The sequence below is a fragment of the Accipiter gentilis genome, chromosome 31, assembly GCF_929443795.1.
Source record: "Accipiter gentilis chromosome 31, bAccGen1.1, whole genome shotgun sequence".
In the NCBI taxonomy this organism is placed as follows: domain Eukaryota; kingdom Metazoa; phylum Chordata; class Aves; order Accipitriformes; family Accipitridae; genus Astur; species Astur gentilis.
Genome location: NC_064910.1, coordinates 8293350 through 8313701, shown reverse-complemented (window position 1 = coordinate 8313701; position 20352 = coordinate 8293350). Strand labels below are relative to the sequence as shown.

The 20352-nt window shown below is 42.7% G+C and overlaps 3 protein-coding genes across 11 annotated transcripts in view; 1 reads left to right on the top strand and 2 right to left on the bottom strand.

Annotated features, from left to right (window-relative positions):
• The window catches only part of INPP4A (inositol polyphosphate-4-phosphatase type I A), a 128813-nt gene extending 125817 nt beyond the window's left edge, over positions 1-2996 (bottom strand). For 4 of the 6 annotated variants that reach the window (XM_049834418.1, XM_049834423.1, XM_049834421.1 and 1 more), the window contains exon 1: positions 2899-2996. The gene's annotated coding sequence lies outside the window, so the exon portion shown is untranslated. Of the gene's footprint in view, positions 1-2570; positions 2677-2898 lie in introns of those variants that run through there. The other 2 variants (XM_049834422.1, XM_049834419.1) reach the window with 2 other exon arrangements.
• Positions 2997-8215: 5219 nt separating this feature from the next.
• LOC126053003 (cytochrome c oxidase assembly factor 5) lies at positions 8216-14799 on the bottom strand. 3 transcript variants are annotated; one of them, XR_007510215.1, is made up of 4 exons: positions 14592-14786; positions 14163-14246; positions 11918-12029; positions 8216-8310 (listed from the first exon to the last, which is right to left on the bottom strand). XR_007510215.1 is itself a non-coding variant. In XM_049834467.1 (3 exons), the coding sequence occupies exons 1-3, from the start codon at positions 14691-14693 to the stop codon at positions 11988-11990; spliced, it is 228 nt and encodes a 75-aa protein (XP_049690424.1). In that variant the 5' UTR covers positions 14694-14786; the 3' UTR covers positions 10052-11987. The 3 variants fall into 3 exon arrangements, 2 of the variants coding, with proteins under 2 accessions (XP_049690424.1, XP_049690423.1); XM_049834467.1 differs by lacking the exon at positions 8216-8310 and having other exon boundaries at positions 10052-12029; XM_049834466.1 differs by lacking the exons at positions 8216-8310; positions 11918-12029 and adding an exon at positions 12036-12465 and having other exon boundaries at positions 14592-14799.
• A 40-nt stretch (positions 14800-14839) lies between these two features.
• On the top strand, positions 14840-20037 carry UNC50 (unc-50 inner nuclear membrane RNA binding protein). 2 transcript variants are annotated; one of them, XM_049834456.1, is made up of 6 exons: positions 14840-14923; positions 15477-15760; positions 16679-16799; positions 18704-18843; positions 18920-19021; positions 19603-20037. In XM_049834456.1, exons 2-6 carry the CDS (start codon positions 15481-15483, stop codon positions 19737-19739), a joined length of 780 nt encoding a protein of 259 aa, XP_049690413.1. In that variant the 5' UTR covers positions 14840-14923; positions 15477-15480; the 3' UTR covers positions 19740-20037. The 2 variants fall into 2 exon arrangements, with proteins under 2 accessions (XP_049690413.1, XP_049690411.1); XM_049834454.1 differs by lacking the exon at positions 14840-14923 and adding an exon at positions 15036-15204.
• Positions 20038-20352: the final 315 nt, after the last annotated feature.

Genomic DNA, 20352 nt, shown 5'->3' with positions numbered 1-20352 from the left:
CAAAGGATGTCTGTTTGAGATTTAGGTAGATAATCCAACAATAGAGAGGAAATTCAGTTTGTCAGAAAAGAAACAGGAAGGGAAGTGACAAGCAGGAGCAAAGAGTGCATAAGATAGAGCTCTGAGCTGTGCTGCCTGTGCTATTTGATCTCCTATCTCTCTTCAAGGACAACAGGCAGAAGTTTCAAACTTCATCTCTAAGCAAGGCAATTGCTCTCCACATCCAGGCAAGAAATGGGGAAGTTTTTCCAACAAAGTAATCTACAAAGGGTGTCCAAGAGGTATTCTTATATTCTAAAGGTGCATCTTATGTACTAGCATTTATGTTAATCAAAATTTGCTGTAACAAAGCACATGCCAGAAGCCTGAATTAAATCTTAACAAGGAAAACAAGAACCGAAAGGGGATCCTTGGCCTTCTTATTTTCCTTCCTAATTCCAGTATAATAATACGGAGATTAAGGAGTCCAAAACAGAGGAAACAGAGCAGCCATTTCTCCTAGCAGTCATTTCACTCCACAGTGAGAACTTCTTTCATTTAATACATCATCTGTGCAACCAGACTGGACTTGAACAGGTCTAGGAAATGGCTGAGGATGTCCGACCTTCAATATATCTGAGTTCTTAAGACCAAAAATTCTACTATCCTAGTAGGGGTATAGCGCCCTGTCTCAGCTGACAGCAAGAGAGACAGAAGTAAGTTTCTGCAGAGGTGTGATCACTGTCTTCAGTAACGGAGCCAAACACCCTCTGAAGATCACATGGCTCCATGCCACACTTTGGCAGGGTTCTTTGTTTCTTCATGGGTCCTTACAAGCTACCACCGACTATAGATTAAGTTAAAATTAGCTCATTAAAAATAAATTAAATCACCAGCAAAGTTGTCATGTATCAAGAAAAATGCATACAGCCTTGATATGGATACTTGAAAACAGCACTGAAATGATTTGCTAACAACTTGGTACTGCCAGCAGGGAGCAGTGAATAAAAAAGGTCACATCCACCTCAAGTGCCAGAACTTCTAAATTTAAGAATACTGAATTTCAAGTTCTTGCCAAAAATACCATCCCCCCCTCCCCCCGCCCCCATTTGCTCCCACCTAATATTTGCATTGAGAGTCAGAGAGACTTGTAAAAAAATTGGGAAGATATTGCATTCCCTGAGTTCCTAGAAGCAAGGTAGCCCATTGAATTAAAATCTTCAGAAGCAGGAAAAACCTTAAGAAGTTTTTATATTAAGAGCTTTTGAAAAAAAGCATTAGCAAACGGTGGTTTCTTGAGGGAAAACAAATAATCTTGTTTCCAGGACAACAGGGTTCTGCTACCTCACCTCCCTTGCTTTAGAGGGAATACAAACACAGAAGGGTTTCTGCTTCTGTTGCTTAAGAAGTAACCCAGCAAGACCTTCCCAGCTAGCTCTCTATGCCAATGCAGACAGGCTCAATACTACAGACTTTTGCAGAAAGAATGGTATTGGCCTGCAGATGGAGAGCTACTGTCAACACAGAGAGTACTTGACTGCCCAGGCAAAAGCCCCTCCAGTGCCTATGCAGCACATGCAGTCCATGCTGAGCTTTGACCAGCATATATTGACTTTGCTCATTGTATGGGGGAAAACATATGCCACCAGGACAAAGCTACAGCTTCGTTCTTACACTGCTCTGTCAAAGCCATGTGGAATGGACGATGATGCACCAGTACTGCAAAGGCAGCGCAAAGGCATTACTACTATATTTCATAACCATATTCTAGGTTAATAAATGGGCAAAAATCTGAAATATGCACCAAGCTAAACATAAAATCTGTTTCCTTTTAAGGCTTCTCTGCACGGGAAAGGAATCATAAAAGCTGGTCTGGAATAAATTAAGGGAGGTTAAATGCTCTTAAACATCTTATCACTTTCCACAGAGCACTCTGCTCACTATGCTCTGCTCCTAAATTCCTGTTACCTGAACCATGGCATCGCTGCCGAAAAATCGGAGCTCACCGAAGAGCACGGGTGCACCACGCATCATCAGACAGCAGTCACAAACGGACCCTCTGATCTTCACTTTTCCAAACTCCTGCTAGCAACACTGAAGGGATGATCCCACCTCAGGACGTGTGGCCTCCTGCACACACAAGTGTTTCCATCACTCTTTTCGAGCACAAAAGCATGCACGTGTGGAGGGAACAGCACTACTTATGGTGCCAACCACACCACCTCGCCTCGGGGTCAGCTACCGCTGCAACAACAAACGTGGCAGATCACCAATTTCTCAGGGACACAGGGCCTGCCAGCCTGCTGTTCTACAAACCCACACTGGGGCACAAAACCATAAAAAGAAGCGTCCGGGCTAGTATCGAAAAGCACAGATCTCATAAAAATACCTGGAAACGGGAACGCACAGGAGCTTTCAAGCACCCCCTTAAATAACAAGTTAAGGGCAACATCATCCTTGGTTTGGATGTCTCTCTTGCATCTCTTCGCGAGACAGCTGTTCGTACGCCCCAATTTACACACGACAGCCCGGCACGGCTCGCGGACGCTCAGGACGAACCTTTAATAAAAGATAAACACGTAACGACAAACCCAGCGACGCCGTCAAACCCCGCAGCGCGCTGCAGATGACAACGACGACGACGACCGAAACGGCGCGGCGGCACGAAGCAAACCCCGGGTGACAGGGCCTCCCCAAGATGGGGGCTCGGCGGGCGGACGGCGTTCTCTCAGAGGCGGCAGGCGACGAGGCGCGAGGGCGCTGCCCCCTCCCCCCCCCAGCTGTCAGCGGCACCTCCCGCCTCCGCCGCAGGAGACCCGCCGGCCGCGGCCCCCGCCCCTGAGGCGCACCTTCTCCCTCCGGCCTCCTCCTCCCGGCGCGGCTGAGGGAGGCAGCTCCCCGGCCGCCTACCTCGCTTACCTCCGTCGCCTCGCTTCTCCCGGCACCGCCCCGCGGCAACCGCCGGTCCCGCAACCCCCAGCGGCTCCGGCGGCCCGACGAGCGCCGGCGCCCGCCCGCTCGTGACGGCAGCGGGGAGCGGCGGCCCCGCCCCGACCGCTGGGCCCGGCCCCCTTGCGCCCGCCGCCACCGGGCCCCGCCGCTCGGCGCCGCGGGAGGCGGGGACGGCAGGCGGGGACGGCGAGCGACGGGGAGGGGAGAGGAGGGGAGAAGGCGCGGCCGCGGCACGGCTGGCATCGCCCGCCCGCTGGGGCCGACGCGAGGCCGTTTTCAGCGTGGCTCCGGTCAGCCGAGGCTCGCCTGCCGGCCCCCGAGCCGGGCGCCCGGTTATTCCTGCTTTGTCATCTCCGAGGGATCCACAAAAACACGCAGCAACCGGGGTTCGCTCTTGTATCACCATCCGCCGCCGGGCATTGGGGATTTCGAGAAAGAAAATGTCACGGGCCTGAGGAGTTTACCCGCAGGGCAGCTACGAAGCATGGGCTAAAGACTTGGAGATAATAAGCCAACTTTTTATCTTCTAATAAAAGCGTCCCTTCATCCTTACTCGTTGCCCATGCCTGAAGTTGCTCAAGAGCTGGCTAAGCCAGCTACCCTTGCCAAAACTGCTGTATAGCTGGAGTCTGGGTTCCATTTCTTAATCAATTCCTACACCACACTGCTATCAATAAGGGATTTAACTTGCTTGGGCAGCATCAAGTGTAATTCGAAAGAATGTAAGAGGAGGTCACAGTCCAGCTCTGGCTTGTTCTATTATTTTTAGATGGTGCACAAATGCCAAGGAGAAGACAGGTTACGCACAAGCTGTCCGGTGGGAACAACCAGGAGGTACGCGAGGGGCTCCCGCGCACAGGAAACGCGCTGAAGCGGGGAATTAGTGAGACACACAGACACACTCGTCCGGATGCCTCCAGCCAACTGTGCATGATCTGCGAGAACTGCTGCCAAGTACCAGCTGAGTCAGTCCCAACACCACTCTAGTGTAAGAATTCTAATTTGCCCGTTGCAGCTCCCCAGTGCCAGAAGCCGCCAGCTCAAGTCCTCAATATGATCCAAATTTGGATGGAGAAGCTGGGATATGCAGCTTGAATTTTTCATTTTTCTTTCCACCTGTCATTGGTGAAATTCCACACAAGCACTTCTGCTTCAAAATCACACAGAACTTAGAGAAGAGGCATTTTCAATGCCTAGTCAAACATATGTGATTTTTAACATGTGTCTTTCGTCACAGTTTAGCACAAAGCTAACGAGCCATGCCATGTTTTTCTACAAAAACACGACAGAAAATAGGAGTTCCTCTGCATGCCATGCAAGTTTAAAGCCATCCTGTCATAAAAATACTAAAAATACTTGGCCAGAATGGGCTAGAAAGCAAGTAGACACTGTCACTAGCACCATTCAATTTGAATACAGAGTTCAACGGGGTTACGAAGCACAAAACACCGTAATTTATTTGTAGCTGATGAGAATTTTAATCATAATCCACCAAAATACGACCTTCACAAACAGCAGGCTTAGACAACTCCCCACCAAGGATCCTGGAAGAACGGTGTTTACTACTGATGTTCACTTGGCATCGGCGAATCGAAACAGCACCAAAACCCAACAGACCAGAAGGGCACTCATGTTGCACCAGCGTCGAAGGAGTATGTGGAGAACCACGTTACTTGTAGGCAGAGCAGTCTGAGTTACCCAGGTCAAAATAAGAGAAAAGCCAGCAGGGCAGGAATGGATAGGGTAGGCAGGTTTTTCATTTACCTATTTTTTGGCAAGATTATACATTTGTTCAATTTAGAAAACCTAAGTAACAAACCTCAAAAACTAAATGTCAAAGGGGAGTTGTATTTGAGTAGAGGTACTTGGAGAGCTGCCCTGGAGCCACTACCAGATTCAAGACTTTTCAACATTTTCCTCAAAGATGTGGAAGCATGTATAAACTCACTGCTGACTGTATTTACGGTCAACACAGAAGCTGGCACTATGGTGAACAAAAGAACTGGGCCATCACATAAAGAGTTGTGGAACAGGCCATAAAGCACACTGTTCAATTTTTTTTTTTTTTTTTTTTTTTTAATAGCCAAATCTCAGGTTATGCATCCAGGAAAGGAATACAAAGCCATACCTTGAACACTGGGAAAACAGCAGACTGACAAACTACTGACTCTGAAAAAGGCATCAGGGTCATAGGGGACAAGGTATTGAACACAAGATCCCAATTTAACACCGTGACAAAATGTGACATGCATCCTGGAAGTACCATCAATACTGTACAAAGAAAGAGGGGATTTTACCCATATGTAGATCACTGAAAAAAACCCTTAACAGGGGTTTATCTTCTTAAAAGAAAATCAGAAATCAGAAATTTGTGAGGGGACTAAGGAAGACAGGCATAACACAAGATTTTAGGATGTCAATCCATGCATTTCATCAAAAAAATATTAAGAGCACACTTTTTTTTTTTTTTTTTGTAGTTTAAATGCATTCCCAGCAGGAAAATACAAGATACTACTGACCTCTTCTGCAGAGCCATCCCCTCTCCTTCCCCTGTAAGTGAAAGCTGAAGTCAAATTCTAATCACAAGATAGACATGCACTTTTAACAGAGGGATTACCAACTATTGAAATATACTATCAAAACATAGATTACATTTTACGCCTTCTTCAAGAGCCAATGCCTTTCTCTAGCATAAAAACCTTCACAGGAGGTCAGACTAGATGAAGGGTGTCAAACTCTCTTACCTTAAATGCCAATATAAAGCAGGAAGGGACACTTCACTGGACATCCAGTCTCAGCTGATAAAGGGGTTTAGGTAGTTTCTGCCTTTATATTGAGCAATACAAAATTTTACACATCTGATAATCAATCCCCTCAGCACACTGTCTCTTTACCCTCATCTTCCTCGGTATGCCAGCGATCTGATGACCTGTAACAGATTTCTTCCCACTCAGATTTCCAGAAACAATCCTGCTGTATCCATTAAAGAGGTATGGCTGATACAGAATCAAAAGCCTGAGACAAGCAATATCTAACAAATATTAGACCTCTGTGACATACATACCAGAAAGACTTCAAAACTTCCCCCACCAAAAGAGCCTCAAAAACTCCTGCCATAAATTGGCAGAAAAAGTCTATATTCCTCATCCTTCATGATAATGAAGGACAACACAATACAATTTTACAGTAGCACAGCTTATCATTAGAACTTATGAATTATGAGCCAATTTCTGTATTTGCTATTTTTGTCTAGCTCCTTTTAAAGTAATAGTAACAATATTGCAAAAATAGTTTTGGATATCTTGTTCTAAGTCACAGAGATGCACTTGTATCATTTCCTCTGTTACTAAATCTTTAAGAACTTACTCCCATTTCACTGCAGTCCATTAGTACCTACAGGCAAAGAAAGAAAGAATACAGCACATGAAAGCTTTCATCAGGGCAAACCAACCCCAGCTTGTGTGGCCCCTCTCCTGGGCTGCTCTATGATCTCAGGAACTCCTGTTAGGCCTTAGCATTTGTGTAATGAGTTGGGCAGTTAAGCATCCCTTGACTGTACCAGGAACTTTTGCACAACTAAGGTGAGGAGCAGCACTGACCGTACCAAGGACTCCTGTTGCCTAGAAGAGGCAGAGATACAAAAGCAGGAATACTAGTCATCTCCTGACAGCCTTGGAACATCCCTTATCTGTTTTTTGTTGTTTCCTGCCATCCTTGGCAAATTTTAAGTCATTCCTCAACAGCCTTGGAGTCCTCCGTTATCTGAAATGTAGGTCATGTGAAAACGGTACCAGTGTTACTGGAATTCTAGTAATTTGCTGATGACTAAAGCCAATCATCTCGCAAACCTATGAACAGCGGTCCCAAGTGGGGCCCTTTGAGCTCTCCTGGACTGCAGTGGGCTGCATCCAGCATCTCCCTCTGAGTGGGACACCTCTCAGAGCTCACAAACTCTCCAGTTTGCAAAAACCGGAGGGATGTCACCAAAAGCTGACGACGGGACCTGGGCTGATACCCTTCATTCCTTGAGGCTCAACCCTTCTTCACCCTTTGAGAAAAATGCTGAGACATTTGATGTGAATATTTTCACTGAACTCAAGGGGAACTTTTAACAAGTACACATATATAAAAGCAAAAGCAAAGGTAGGTATCTCTCTTAGTGTCTGTGTGCACGTGTGTGTGAATTAACCCCAGTATCCTATAGCAAGTATAGCGTAAGTGTTGCCTTTTCTAAATCCTGTGATTCATCTCAAACTGTGAATGAATCTCAGACTGTTGTTACACACATAATTCCTTTAAACTGTTGACCAAGTCTGAGACTAGGAGTGGATCCAGCCGCATCTAAGCTCCAATGGGAGTTTAGAAAGCAAGGGGGTCTTCTCTGAACCCTGTGACTCAACAGGAGGGTCTCCCCTCCCTTTTTACAAAGCCCCAATTTCTGTGCAAATCATGAAAAATCAATTCTGACTCGATTTTCCTTTATATGTTTCTCTCTTGCGCCTTTGGTCTCTGTATAAATAATTCTAGTTTGATTCTAACTTGATTTCCCTAGTACATTTCATCCACGTACTAAGTAATAGAGTGAACTTTGCCATCAAATTCTGTGAAGTCACGCTATTAAATCATTTTTGCTAACACCCTTGATGGTGATTCTTTCAGCAATCCAAACCACTCATTTTGCAACAGCTTGACAGAAAAAATAACGTCAATGTTTATCTACTAAAATACGTTATTATTTGAAATATATCACCTGCTACCAACATCATTAAACAGCTACTAAAATGCTAATCTTGTTGCTTCTTCTTCTTCTTTCAGTGTTTCAGGACATTATTAACCTACTGTAAAACCTGAAAATAAAGCATAGTCCACTTCAAGAAGCTGCTCTCTATGTCTCTACATTTACAGAATTTTCCTCCTATATCAAATCATCATTGAGTGTACCACTTACAGAAATAACTGGTTAATAATTTTCTGCGGGTATCTGCAGCAAAACCATGCCAGAGACAAACAATGCATCATACACATTTGGAAAAAGGAGAAAGGATCTTAAGGTTTCTGGTTACTATTGTCAACTACAGTTTATGATGGTATTTGAACTCTGTCATGCTCTTCAGCTTTAGGCAATGAGATACATATTTAGAATAAATACACATATTCTAAATGGCCACATATCAAGTGCTAAGGCAGCATGAGTACATGTGAAATTCATCATGTCAACAAAGCTGTTGCAGTTCTGTGTTTCTAAGTTTTCCAACCAAAGTCTTAAACAACAGATACTGCTTACCACCTACATTCCGTGGCTGCATTTTTAGAAGGTGACTTCACTTAGTGCTCTTCTTATAAGCAGAAGGTGTCAGTCTAGTTTGTTCCAGGCTTCCACTGAAATAATAACATTATTTTTAAAGCCTGCTTTGAAAAAAAGCATATCATCCAACCTGCTACTCCCCAGAAACTTAGAAGTGAAGAGAGACACACAACCAATTTCTTATGCCAACCAGTGAATAATGAAGCTCTTTGTAATACAAATGCACACATTCTGGAAGCAGAAAAGCTTTCAAAATGTTGTTTTTTTTTTTTTTAAAGATGCTTTGTCTTTCCTTTTAGGCGGCATAACTTAAGTAACAAATGCATGCCTACTTGTTAAACGCCAACACCTTTCTCTCACTTTTCAATATATGTACACATAGGCCTTCCTTAAACAGATTCTGCTTAAACAATATGCTTATCACCTCATACTAACTTGAAAGAGCAGAGTTAATAACCTAAAGAATTTTCAAACCAGAGTAAATAACCATGGCCTATTTTTTTGTCATGATAAACATCTGAGTAGTCCTGCAATATGTATTTACAGCTATGTAAATACAAAGTTGTTCTCTCCGTGGTCCAATCCTGCAAACATGTTAATTGATGAAACTAGAGGCAGTAAAATAGACAGGTTCTAACTGACAGAGCCACAGTCTGTGACGTGAACCTCAACAGCATTCAGCACCCTTTGACTCTGCCACTATGTAAAACAAATGGGAGACACTAGAGCAGCAGTGAAAGGTTGCAAACTGCATCCTGTACTTATTCAATACAGATTATTAGCACTGGATATATTTGTGATTCTAAAACCAGTAAGAGCCTTTTGGTGCCATTTCGACCTTTTGTCCTCGGCCGTCCAGTTTGACAGATTCAAAAACATTACATGTTCAACCTTGCAAAATCTACCATAGACTAGAAATATGTACTTTCTAATAAAAGCCAGTGGTGTAGCACAAGGCATGAGACTTAAAAATATCAATATACTCAAATAAAAACATTTTGTGTATTAGGAAAAAAGTTGGAATCATATACACAAATTTATAATACTTAGGGCTTTCCATTAATGAAACAAATTCTTTTTCACACAAGAAACATTAATAGCTCTCAAGTAGGACAGTGTTCAAAGTCCCAAAGCAATTACATAATTAGAAATTTTTAGAAGAATATTATGTTACACAATATTGGAACTGAACAATGATAGTCTCTCAAGTCAGTATTTTGATACATATTATATGTATTTTTATACTGTCCTAGATAGCTTAGCGAACCATCAGGAAGTCTTGGCACAAAGATTCTATTGGATCAAATAATACACATACTCTGTTAAATTAATTAAAACCTTAAACGTTCAATAGCAAACACTGCATTTAATTTTAACACTTGATCTTCACTGGATCAAGCCAATTACTAAAAATAACTTTAACTAGTTATCTGCCTATGATGTTATGTGCCTGTTCCTTTCCAAAGGGAGTTGCTGCAGCACCATTAGGTAAGGCTCAGTGATTATGGCTGAGAAAGAAACAGATCACCTGAACCATCAAGCCTACAGTCCCCTGCGGCAGGGCAGACCATGGAAGAGTCCATGACTACCAAAACCATGTACCATTCCCACTCTTCTCTCTACCTGACATTTAATTACCTGCCAAGTGGCTTTAAATTTATTTTTACACCCTTTTTAATTTTTTTTTCCCCATGGAAAAGGCTTGTGAGTAATACTTTGAACTTAAGAGCGCTAAGTTAAGAATATTCTTATAGACAGCACATCAATTTATCATTTTAGTATATGTAAAGAGACAATATGGTAACTAGGCTGTGGAAACAAAGGATGTTTACAGCACTTCAACAAATGAACTAGCTTTCACATGATCAACAGAACATGAAAATGTGAAATCGGTGTTGATTTATGATTGCAAAAATAAAATCCTACACACAAGGAATACAAACGTACTTTGATCACAGAGCAGTTGCTTAAGACAGAATTAAATAATCAACAGGCACTCATTCACTTAAGTCATCAGTTTTACAAACTGTAAGTGTTGCATACATCTGTTCAGACTAAATGTAAATCAGGCACATGGCTATAAGCTTCAGGCAATAAAAGAAGTTACTGTGACTCTCTCCCCTCTCACTATTGCCTAACCTTGCTTATAATCAGCTTGTCTGAAGTTATTTGAGTTTCCACATGTATGAGTTACACTACCAATTATTTTTTAAAGGCTTCAAAAGGCGGGGAAGGAGGTAGAGACACACTGAAGGAAGGACAAAGAAACATTCTTCAGAAACAAGTTCTTAAACAGAATCAGTAAATATTGATCACAGTCACGGTTTAAGCAGTATTTAATGCTTGTTATCCCCTTAAATCCCACTTCCTTACCAGGGTGGGGCAAGAGAGACTAACCAATGTTACCTATGTCTCGAAGAACACTGTCATACTGCAGACAGATCTGCCACCATCATCCTTGATCAAAGGAAAGCAAAACAATATTTTCCTCTATTAATCTCTTTGCTTTTTCACTGCAGCTGGTTTATAACTTATGAAACTATATAAAATTTGACGACGCACAAAAAAATTCTAAAGGAAGAGCAAGTTTTAAGCAGTACATAGCAGAACCTAGTTACAATTTAAATGAATATGAATGGCAATTTGAACATTTTACACCCATAAATGTGAACCAAAGAATTCAGAGAGAAGTGATAAAGTAAAATCAAGAAAAATGCTCACAAAGTACATTTGTGGAACAGGACTTCCTATAAACACAATAGTCCAGATCACCATCCCTTGTTTGTACACTTTTGGATTAGTATTTATACTTTTGCTTGGAAAATAATACAGAAAGGTCACACATGGTCATCTCAGAGGAACTTAAATACTGTTGTAAATACTTTCAGAACACAGCAATAGCAGCCATGGTCTCCTTAACTGCTGGCCTGAGGAACACCTTCCTCACCCATCCAAAGATACCTAATTAGCTACACCCTGGCATACAGCTTTCAAGTCATCAACTAGAATAATGCTATAGTTCTCTTGGACTTGTGTCAATACAATAAGAAGACAGATTACTGAAAGATAAATCAGGTATCTTTTAATTTGGAGTAACCAAATTTTAAACTACTTGTCCAACAAGACTAGACTGTGCTAATAACCACACACATCAATCATGACTTTAAAAGGAATTCGTAGCAAGAGGAAAGAGATGCCATTCTTGTATACGTGGGACTGCAAAAACATCCATCGCCACTCCTACCTATTACTGCAGGTTTATTGGGTAACAAACCTACCGGGTAGGAAGCAGCTTGCACTTACATTTCACAGCCTTGGTCAACTCATCATCTCTAGGAAATGCTCTATCCTGAGGTATATCCTCTGTGATACCAGTCGAGTGAACTCCCAGTTCGATATCTTGTATTATTTGTCATAGTAAAGCATGATCATAGTTAGTAAAACCACAAAAGACAGCCTCACTTCAAAACACAATGATAACTTCTGCAGCTTAATCTGGATTTTATATATTTTATTGCAAGTGCGTGACAACTAGCCATTTTGGCCAGAACTTGCAGTTTTATGCCTGCCTTCTTTTAAACATTTAAATGCATATCCAGGTCAACCTATCGGAATACTCGGGAGTAGATACCTTCCATGAAAATACTGCATGAAAGGATGCAGCAGATACAATCTTCTTACTTTAGTCTCTGTTTTGCTTAAAGCGTTGATGAAACCTGATTTCCCATGGCTGGGTCTCTTCATGAAGACTTCAGTATCCCTTCCTTCCTCTGAATCTTGCTCTGGTATCCAACTGAAAATTTAAGTCAATATATTAAAAGCATATCTTTTGCAAAAGAAATACTGTGCTTGGCGATCTCAGCACTTTGTAACATCAGAAGAAAGCACAGAATAAAGCAGAAGTCACTGTAAAGAAAACCAGTGATGTAGCCAACAAGTCATAGAGCTCTTCCAAGGAAACAGATGTTGTATTATCTTAAATCTCACACAAAATTAAAATTATGCGATAAGCATCCTGTGCGTTCTGATATAAACAGCGTAACAATACAAATGACAGAACAGCACGGTGGCATGGCAAGGAACACATGAAAACAAGGTAGCGTAAATCTACTTAGACCTGTTTCTCCAAACTCAACTGACAAGCTGATGGAGGAAAATTCAGATTGGGTTGAAGTGGGAGTCACTGCAAATGTCAGTGAGGACAGGGATAACTTAAATACAACAAGTGTCTGAAGAAAAAAAAAATCAGTAAAAAATGAAATAATATTCAGCTTGTAAAATCTGCAAATTTCTTCTTGGCCGTTACAAAAAAGCATTTAATGAAAGGCAAAAAATGGCAGTAAAGCTAGAATAACAGCTACAGTGCCGCACTTACTGAAACTAAACTGCAAGTTCTTTCCCAGTGCAGCAGAAAAACATACTTTGACCTTGGGAGAATTCTCCTGAATTTAGATAGTAGTCTTGAAGATGGCAGTTACAGATTGCAATTCAGCCGTATTCAGATATTAGATTGAGGACAGATCTTTTACTTCCCTTAACCAACCCTCTTTCAGGATTCAGAACTGCAGCAAAATTTGTAAAGAACTAAACTGCAAGATGGCACAGCTTGTCCAATAACCAAGCAGCGTCCACTTTAAACCTTGTTCCCACTTCAATATCTAAAGCGTACTAAAGTTTACTCCTCTGATAAGAGACTGTATTTCCTTACAAAGAAAACAGCATCTAGGAAAATACCCTAATGATTTTAGCATATTGTAAATTACATCTGCATTTAGCATCTAACTTGTTTTTAAACACTCTTTAAGTCTCACTATTATACCAAGTAAGAAATTTGGCAGAGCACAATTATTGAAATTTACAGAGTTAACAAGACAAGAAAAATGTCATTCCTCAGCCTTAGAATTTGGAGCAGATAAACAGAATCATATGAGAGCCAGGCCTCTTCCCGCATGAAACTTAAGTTTCATCAGGCTCCCTTAAATACAGGCCCATCATCTGGAGATGCATATATTGCTACTGAAGCATCAAACAGGTATTTCAAGCACTAAATACACAGCATTTTTTCCTGTCCACAGAAATAATAATTTGTCACTTTATGGATTAATACAGATTGTATGGGAGAGGTACAAAAAGATGCTATGACTTAAGCAAAAATACAGAACGGAAGAAAAATTTTAGGTATAGTTGCAGCTGTGTATTCTTCATTATGTATCACATCAGCTAAAAATAAAAATGAGCCCTGCACTAGCCATGCTTAGAAAGTTTTAATACCATCTTTGCCACACCTTAACTATTTTTTAAGTGTTATGGAAAAACAAGCACGGTGTTTCTAGACAAGGAACTCCTACCAAAACCAGGGAAACATTATCTAATTACATTTTTACAGCTGGCTTCTCATCACCATACTTGACAGCTCACCATATAAAAACCCAAACCATTCTTTACCATGAATTCAAGCCCTCCAAGAAAATTAATGAACGCAAGAGCCTGGTGCTTCAACAGTGGAAATCTCTTTCAGTAGGACATTCTTTTCACTTAAGTGTTCCTTACCCATAGACAAAAATTAGCTTGTCAACATCTTATCTTACAACTACCTGATCTACTAATGCTGCTTAAAACAAAGCTTTACTAAAAAAAAAAAAAAAAAAGGTAGAAAACCCAACCTCATTTACATGTCAAATGCTAAGCCTAAAGAAGCCAGTTTAAAGATGCTTTTTTCCATCTTGTTCACACTCTGCAACTTTTTCTTCTTGAGAACAGTGTACAACATCCATATTTTAAATGGAATTCAAAGGCAAGACCTGTTCTGCTTAACGACACCAGTTTTAACGAATTAAAGTGATTAAGTGGTTTTCTTCAGAAAGCAGGGAAAAGGGCAGAAAGCAACCAGGCTGCCAGCAGAAGAAAAAACACTACAAACACTTACCATTGATCTTTTACACGCAAAAAATGTCACTTGCAAACTCCTACAGTGTCCTTCCCTCAAACATTGTTTGGGGCTTTTCTTTTCCTGTTAGATGAAGAATAAAGGATTAAAGACTTAGTGGATTTCTGCAGCTTGTCAAAGAGGCACCGAAACACTTCAGACAAGGTTCACTCGGCGTTTTGCTACGGTACGGCGACTTGCGCTTTCTTCTGAAGCTGTCATTTCTTAACCTGCTCGAAACGCTAATTAACAGGCTTGGAAGGGGCCAGGTAACTGCCTCTCGCCCCCTCACCCCCCCACCCCCTCCTCAGCAGACCTCCCCTCCCTCCATGTGAGGCACGCTGCCCTCAGGGTTTAACCGGGGGTCGGGGGGGTGGAAGGCGAGTGCGGCAGCACCGCCGCGGGCCCGGGGATGGCGGCAGCGCTCACCTGCAGGACGCAGGGGCTCTCCAGCAGGCACTGCCGCAGGTCCTCCCTCACCCCCCCGCAGGCCCGCCCGTCCTCCTCCTTATCCTCGTAGTACTTGGGCATGGCGGCGAGGACGACTCTACGCCTCGCTGCCGCCTACTCAGGCACCGCTACCCGCGCCCGCCGCCATCTTGCCGCCCCGAACCCTGCCACCGCTTCCGCCGGCGGCGGGGAGGAAGGGGCGGGGCAATTACGGGAAGGAAACCGGAGCGCCTGCGCCGCGGACGTTGCCGGAAGAGCTGCGGGCGGGTGGAGGCGGGGGGTCGCGCCGCGCCGCAGGACCGGGGCAGCAGGTGAGGCCCCGCCCCCTCACCGCGCGCGGAGGGTCGAGCGGAGCTCGGGTGGCGCGAGCCCGGCCGTTGTGGGGGGGGAGGGGCTCGGCGCTTCCCGCTGCGGCGGCGGCGGCGGCGGCGGGGGGTCCCTTTGGGCGATGGCGGGCTGGCGTGGGCCGAAGAGCGATCGGGGACGGTCGGTCATCCCGCCCCTGCCCCTGGCCGCGCGTCTCGGCCCTTCGCCTGCCGCGAAGCCCATCGGCCGTCAAGGCCTCGAACGGCGTTTGCGATCGTCAGAAGAGGTGTGTGTGTGTGTGTGTGTGGCGGGGGGGGGTGCCCGGAGAGAGCCCGCCGCTTCCCGGGAGCGGCCCCGCGGGGCTGAGGAGACGGGGGCGAGGTCGCGGGGCCGCCTGAGGGGCGGTGCGGGGAGCAGAGCTGCCCCCCCCGCAGCCGCGGTGTATACTTGTGCGCGGGGCTGGGGGAGGGGGGGGGGTCGTAACGTCGGTGCCGCAGGTGTGGCCCGCGTCGCGTGATTTTATTTTGAAATGCCTCTTTTTCGAAATCCCTTCTTCAGCAAAATGCTGCCGACCACTTCGGTTAATTCTCGGAGCCAGGGCAACGGTGCGCTGAGCCCCAGAGACGCTGCGAGGCACACAGCTGGGGCAAAACGCTACAAGTACCTGCGGAGGCTCTTCCACTTCCGACAGATGGACTTCGAGTTTGCTCTTTGGCAGATGCTTTACCTGTTTACTTCACCGCAGAGGGTTTATAGGAACTTTCACTACAGAAAACAGACGAAGGACCAATGGGCAAGAGATGATCCTGCTTTCTTAGTGCTTCTCAGTATCTGGCTCTGCGGTGAGTGCAGGGGAACAGCATAAAAGAGAGGGAGGGAGAGTTTAGGGATGAACGTTCCTCACGCCTCTAATCTCTCACACACACACACACACACACAAAGGACAAAAAATCCACGTGGACTATCTTTTAATCAAAGTAGCGTACAAGAAAATGGCCTAACCTTTTGGAATTTAAGGTGGAAACTAGAAAACAGAGGAGGCATAACTAATGCTAATAGTCCTGAAGTAACCTCTCTATTGCAACGCATTTTCTGTTGCGTTTCAAACTACATAGTTCTTTGTAACGTTACAGACAGGAATAAAAACCTATGCCACACAGCAGTGCTTTAGTGAAAAAATACCAAACATTTGCTTCTTCTGAACATTACGGATAAAATACTGTTTTTACAATAAAGGCCCTGGTGAGATTCTGTATATTGCAGAATTAAGCTATAAACAAAGTGTCTCATGTAATTTTTTGATTGAATCGAAAATGCAGTAAGAAGCATTATTCTAGTCTTCTGTTACGTAGCACGTTGCTGTTAGTAATATCAAAACTGTTAACTGTGCAATAAAAGTATGTATCGCCACACACATGATTTGGGTCACAAGGAGCTTTTATAACACAAAGAATATTCTATTGTGGCATTGTGTGAATTCTTTAAAAATAGTTTGTGCAGAGTAATACAATTTGCTGTTATATCATTAAGACCAAGTACAGATGAGTGTTCTCCAATCTGTGAAAGGGATTACATTATTAATAAATTGCATTATACCTAGTCTTTGGTGAAAAAAATTGAGCTGTCAGACTGAAAATCTTGTGGAGAAAAATAATAAGGAAACTGGAGATTTTGTAACAGTATGCTCAAAAACCATACTGGTTTAAGATGTCATGCTTTCTTTTCCACAGCTAACTTTAATAATCTTTTTCTCCCTTCAGTGTCTACTGTAGGATTTGGATTTGTGCTGGACATGGGTTTTTTTGAAACAATAAAGCTGCTACTTTGGGTTGTATTCATAGACTGCGTAGGCGTTGGCCTCCTGATTGCGACTCTAATGTGGTAAGTAGTGATGTCTGAAACTGAGTTCAGTATTGTTGTTTGGATACAGGATAGTCCTCTGCTGTTTGCAAGACACTTGGTTCTCTGTTTGGGGCAAAATTATAAAGTATGTATTGACTATAGGTTTTGTGCTGTCGGGGTAACTGTTTCACAATGTTGCTTTAAAAAAGAACACATCTTTTTCTTTACTATTTCCTACAAAAGATGAGTGTTTAGAAAGTCTGTATTATGATGAGCATTTTGGCTTGTTTTCTTCTTGAGCTGGTTAATCTTCAGCAGTTATGCTAAATAAAAAAATGTGGTGATCAAAAAATTCTTCACTCCTTATTTTGGTTGAACAGCTTAAGTAATGTAAGCCTGAGGACGATTATGTTTACGTAGGGCAATATACAATTGGCCCATGCTTCTTGCTGAAGATTTTAGCTGTTTCCACTACAAGCAATGTCTGTTCTATTTTGCGCATGTTGGCTTTGTTGCTTCGGTGGTAGTCGCTGCCAGTCTTAGCCTGAAACATCCAGAGGCTTACAGAAGGGGAGAGGCAATAGCGAGTCAGTTTATAGCTCAGGCATCAGCACGTTAGAGATGTGTCCTGTGCCGGCAAGGGAGCCACGGGAAGTCACTGTTTCTGCACTATGGCAAGGGGAGGGCACCAAAGAAAGAATTTTTATTTTACCAAGAACTTAAGGAAGCAAGGGTACTTAAAAGAGTTCTTAGCAATGGAGCTGACGTCTTAAACTGATGCCAATCGGAAAAGGGATAGATTCCTTTCAAACAGTGACCTTGGGAACTCCCACTTGTAATTGCAAAATTTAGGATGGGGCACATAAAAGAACTGTAGCTGATAGATGAAAGATAGAGTCGGATAGAGAGCCTGACCTACTCTCCTGCCTGGGACAGCAACTCATAAATTGCTCGGGGAAGAGCATATTGTAATGCTTCCCCCTGCCATCCTCCAGCAATCTGTGATTCAGGATGCAGTCTCCTGGCCCAGACAAAATTTTCCTCTGTCCTGTGGTTGGCTTCCTGCAGGCCTCAATACCACTTGCCTGGCTCCAGTTCGGTTCAAGTCTCTTCTTCCAGTGCAGGCTCACCTTTTTGTTTTCAAAAGCTCCCCCCATTCCTAATGAGTCTAAACCCCTTCTTGCCTCACTTCACCTTGCACACAGGCTCTGCCTCTTTCTGACCCTGCACTTAGCGCAAAGAGCATGTCAGAGGAAGCTACCATGAAAGCTCTGGTATCTAAAGTCATACTTCTGGGCATATATTGACTTCTTGTTCCTCCTCTAAAGGGGATGTCAGTGGAACTTCAGCTGAAGAAAACAAAGTCTCGAGGCTTGTTCCGTAGTCTAGCACCAGGCAGTGCGTCTTCCATTAGCGCTCATTTTCAGTAAGGAGAATGGGCTCATCTTAAGAGTGCTAGCCTGCTCTCTTTCTGTCCTCGCAGCGCAGCACTTCTGTAGAGGTGAAATAAACCATTTCTGCGCGAGGGGTACTGATCACGTACACACTCACGCAGATGACTTCAGAAAAGTGCACTTTTCTGAAGTCATCTGCGTGAGTGTGTACAAACAAAAATGGCACTCTGCCTGAGAACTTGTAACTGCATCGATAAAATTGTAACACTGATCTCTTAAAAAAAAAAAAAAAAATTGTTTCTGTATTACCAGCAGTGTATTTCAGCTGCCTGTTGAATGCAAGGGTTGTAATTACAGTTCTAACAAAAATGTTTTAATGATAAGTCTGGTCTGAATAATTCTTGCATGTTTTTCTCCCATATAGCAGAAACTTTGTCAGGGTAGAGAGTTAGGATCACTTATGGCTTACTATCTGTCTCAAAACCAACGTTTTGTCAGTCAGCTTTATATATTCACATTAACAACATTCTTAAATATCTTTTCATGTAGGTTCATTTCTAATAAGTACTTGGTGAAGCAGCAGAACAGAGACTATGATGTGGAGTGGGGATATGCCTTTGATGTTCATCTGAATGCTTTCTATCCACTTCTAGTCATTTTGCATTTTATCCAGCTGTTTTTCATCAACTGTAAGTAGAATATTTTGTGCTCTCTGCTTCAAAATCATACTCTATCAAAACAGCTGAGAGTAGTTGTCTCTTGCAGATGTCATCATATCTGATTCTGTCATTGGGTATTTTGTTGGGAATACATTATGGCTGATCGCAATTGGCTATTACATCTATGTGACATTCCTAGGATACAGTGGTGAGTAACAGCAACTTCTTTTCTCTTTGTTTGACTAAAATCAAGAGCACGATTTCAACCTATTAATTTGATCTTAGTCTATTCATTTGTAAAGCAGAGGCTCAGCTGGCTGTTGAAGTAATTCCTTCTTTGTGGTAAAAGAAGTTTGATAGAAATTTGCTAATCCGTGTTTCCAGCTGGGTGGACATCTTAACCAAAGAATTTGTATTCTTCACCATACCAACTTCCCTTCTTGTATTAGACCTATAGCACTGCAACTTGGTTTTCTTCTTCCTCTGTAAATCCACTTCAAAGTGTTCACCTTGAATAAAAATGCTGTAGTGAGTTTAAGACTGGAGTTTTAGGTAAAACAATTTCCCAGGGCATTACCTATACCAGTTATCAAGTACTCTTTAATCTGTGATAATGGTAGGACTTGTAGGGCAGAGATGACAGACGCACCCCTCTGAGAAGGCTGGCAGAGCAGTACTATTTTTTTCTTGCTATCTATCTGTCTTCCCCCAAGGACATTCTACAGGAAGCACCTCTTTTTTTGAAAGAGCACTGCTTTATACTTGCTTCCATTGTTGCTTCTGTTTCAGCATTGCCCTTTTTGAAGAACACAGCTATTCTTTTGTATCCATTTGCACTTCTCATCATGCTCTATTTGATCTCACTGGCATGCGGATGGAACTTCACCAAGATGCTTTGTTCCTTTTATAAATACAGAGTGAAATAAAAACAGGACTTCATGTATCTAATGTTTATTTTGTTTTTATCTTAGCTGTCTTGACAGTAAAGAAGAAGTTAAGAACATTTTGTAAATGGTTGTAAATTTCTCTTTATTGTAGATAATTGTGTAAAAAAGTTTGAAGTGTCCTTTTTTTATTAAAATATTTACAACAGTAAACATGTTAGCAATTTTGTTCAAATACTTTGCAGCACATTCCTATAAACAAGTTACTTGTACATCTCTGTAGCTTAAATTTAACTGCAACAAGTCTATTTAGCATAACTCTTACTGCAGGTATTTTGCACATACTGGCATAAGCTCTACATTATGAGGGTTTTAAGTGACACCAAAAAGCAGTTTTATGTAAGAATAATATTGGAATACCTTGCCTTGGGACTGCGTGGAAGTACAGATCTTAGTAGTGTTGCAATGGTAAAGCAACAACTGTCTGTAGATACAGAACTGTTCCCTCCTTTTATGAAAGAAATTGAGAACAGATTTATTTTAATGACCACTTCAAATATACATGGACAACTCTGGCACATAGAAGAAACAGTGATGAAAGGCACAATTAACATGACCCATATCAGGTTTCCAAATATAGCAGCAAGTTTTTAAA

What these genes read in the sequence shown, in the direction of transcription:
- UNC50 (XM_049834456.1), top strand. Translation starts at nt 15,481, where the DNA reads ATGCTGCCGACCACTTCGGTTAATTCTCGGAGCCAGGGCAACGGTGCG. An exon ending in CCAGCTGTTTTTCATCAACT is followed by an intron (nt 18,844 to 18,919) that starts GTAAGTAGAATA and finishes TGTCTCTTGCAG; the next exon opens with ATGTCATCATATCTGATTCT. An exon ending in GACATTCCTAGGATACAGTG is followed by an intron (nt 19,022 to 19,602) that starts GTGAGTAACAGC and finishes CTTCTGTTTCAG; the next exon opens with CATTGCCCTTTTTGAAGAAC.
- LOC126053003 (XM_049834466.1), bottom strand. Translation starts at nt 14,693, where the DNA reads ATGCCCAAGTACTACGAGGATAAGGAGGAGGACGGGCGGGCCTGCGGG. An exon ending in AGAGCCCCTGCGTCCTGCAG is followed by an intron (nt 14,247 to 14,591) that starts GTGAGCGCTGCC and finishes TTCATCTAACAG; the next exon opens with GAAAAGAAAAGCCCCAAACA. An exon ending in TTGCGTGTAAAAGATCAATG is followed by an intron (nt 12,466 to 14,162) that starts GTAAGTGTTTGT and finishes TTTTTTCTTCAG; the next exon opens with ACACTTGTTGTATTTAAGTT.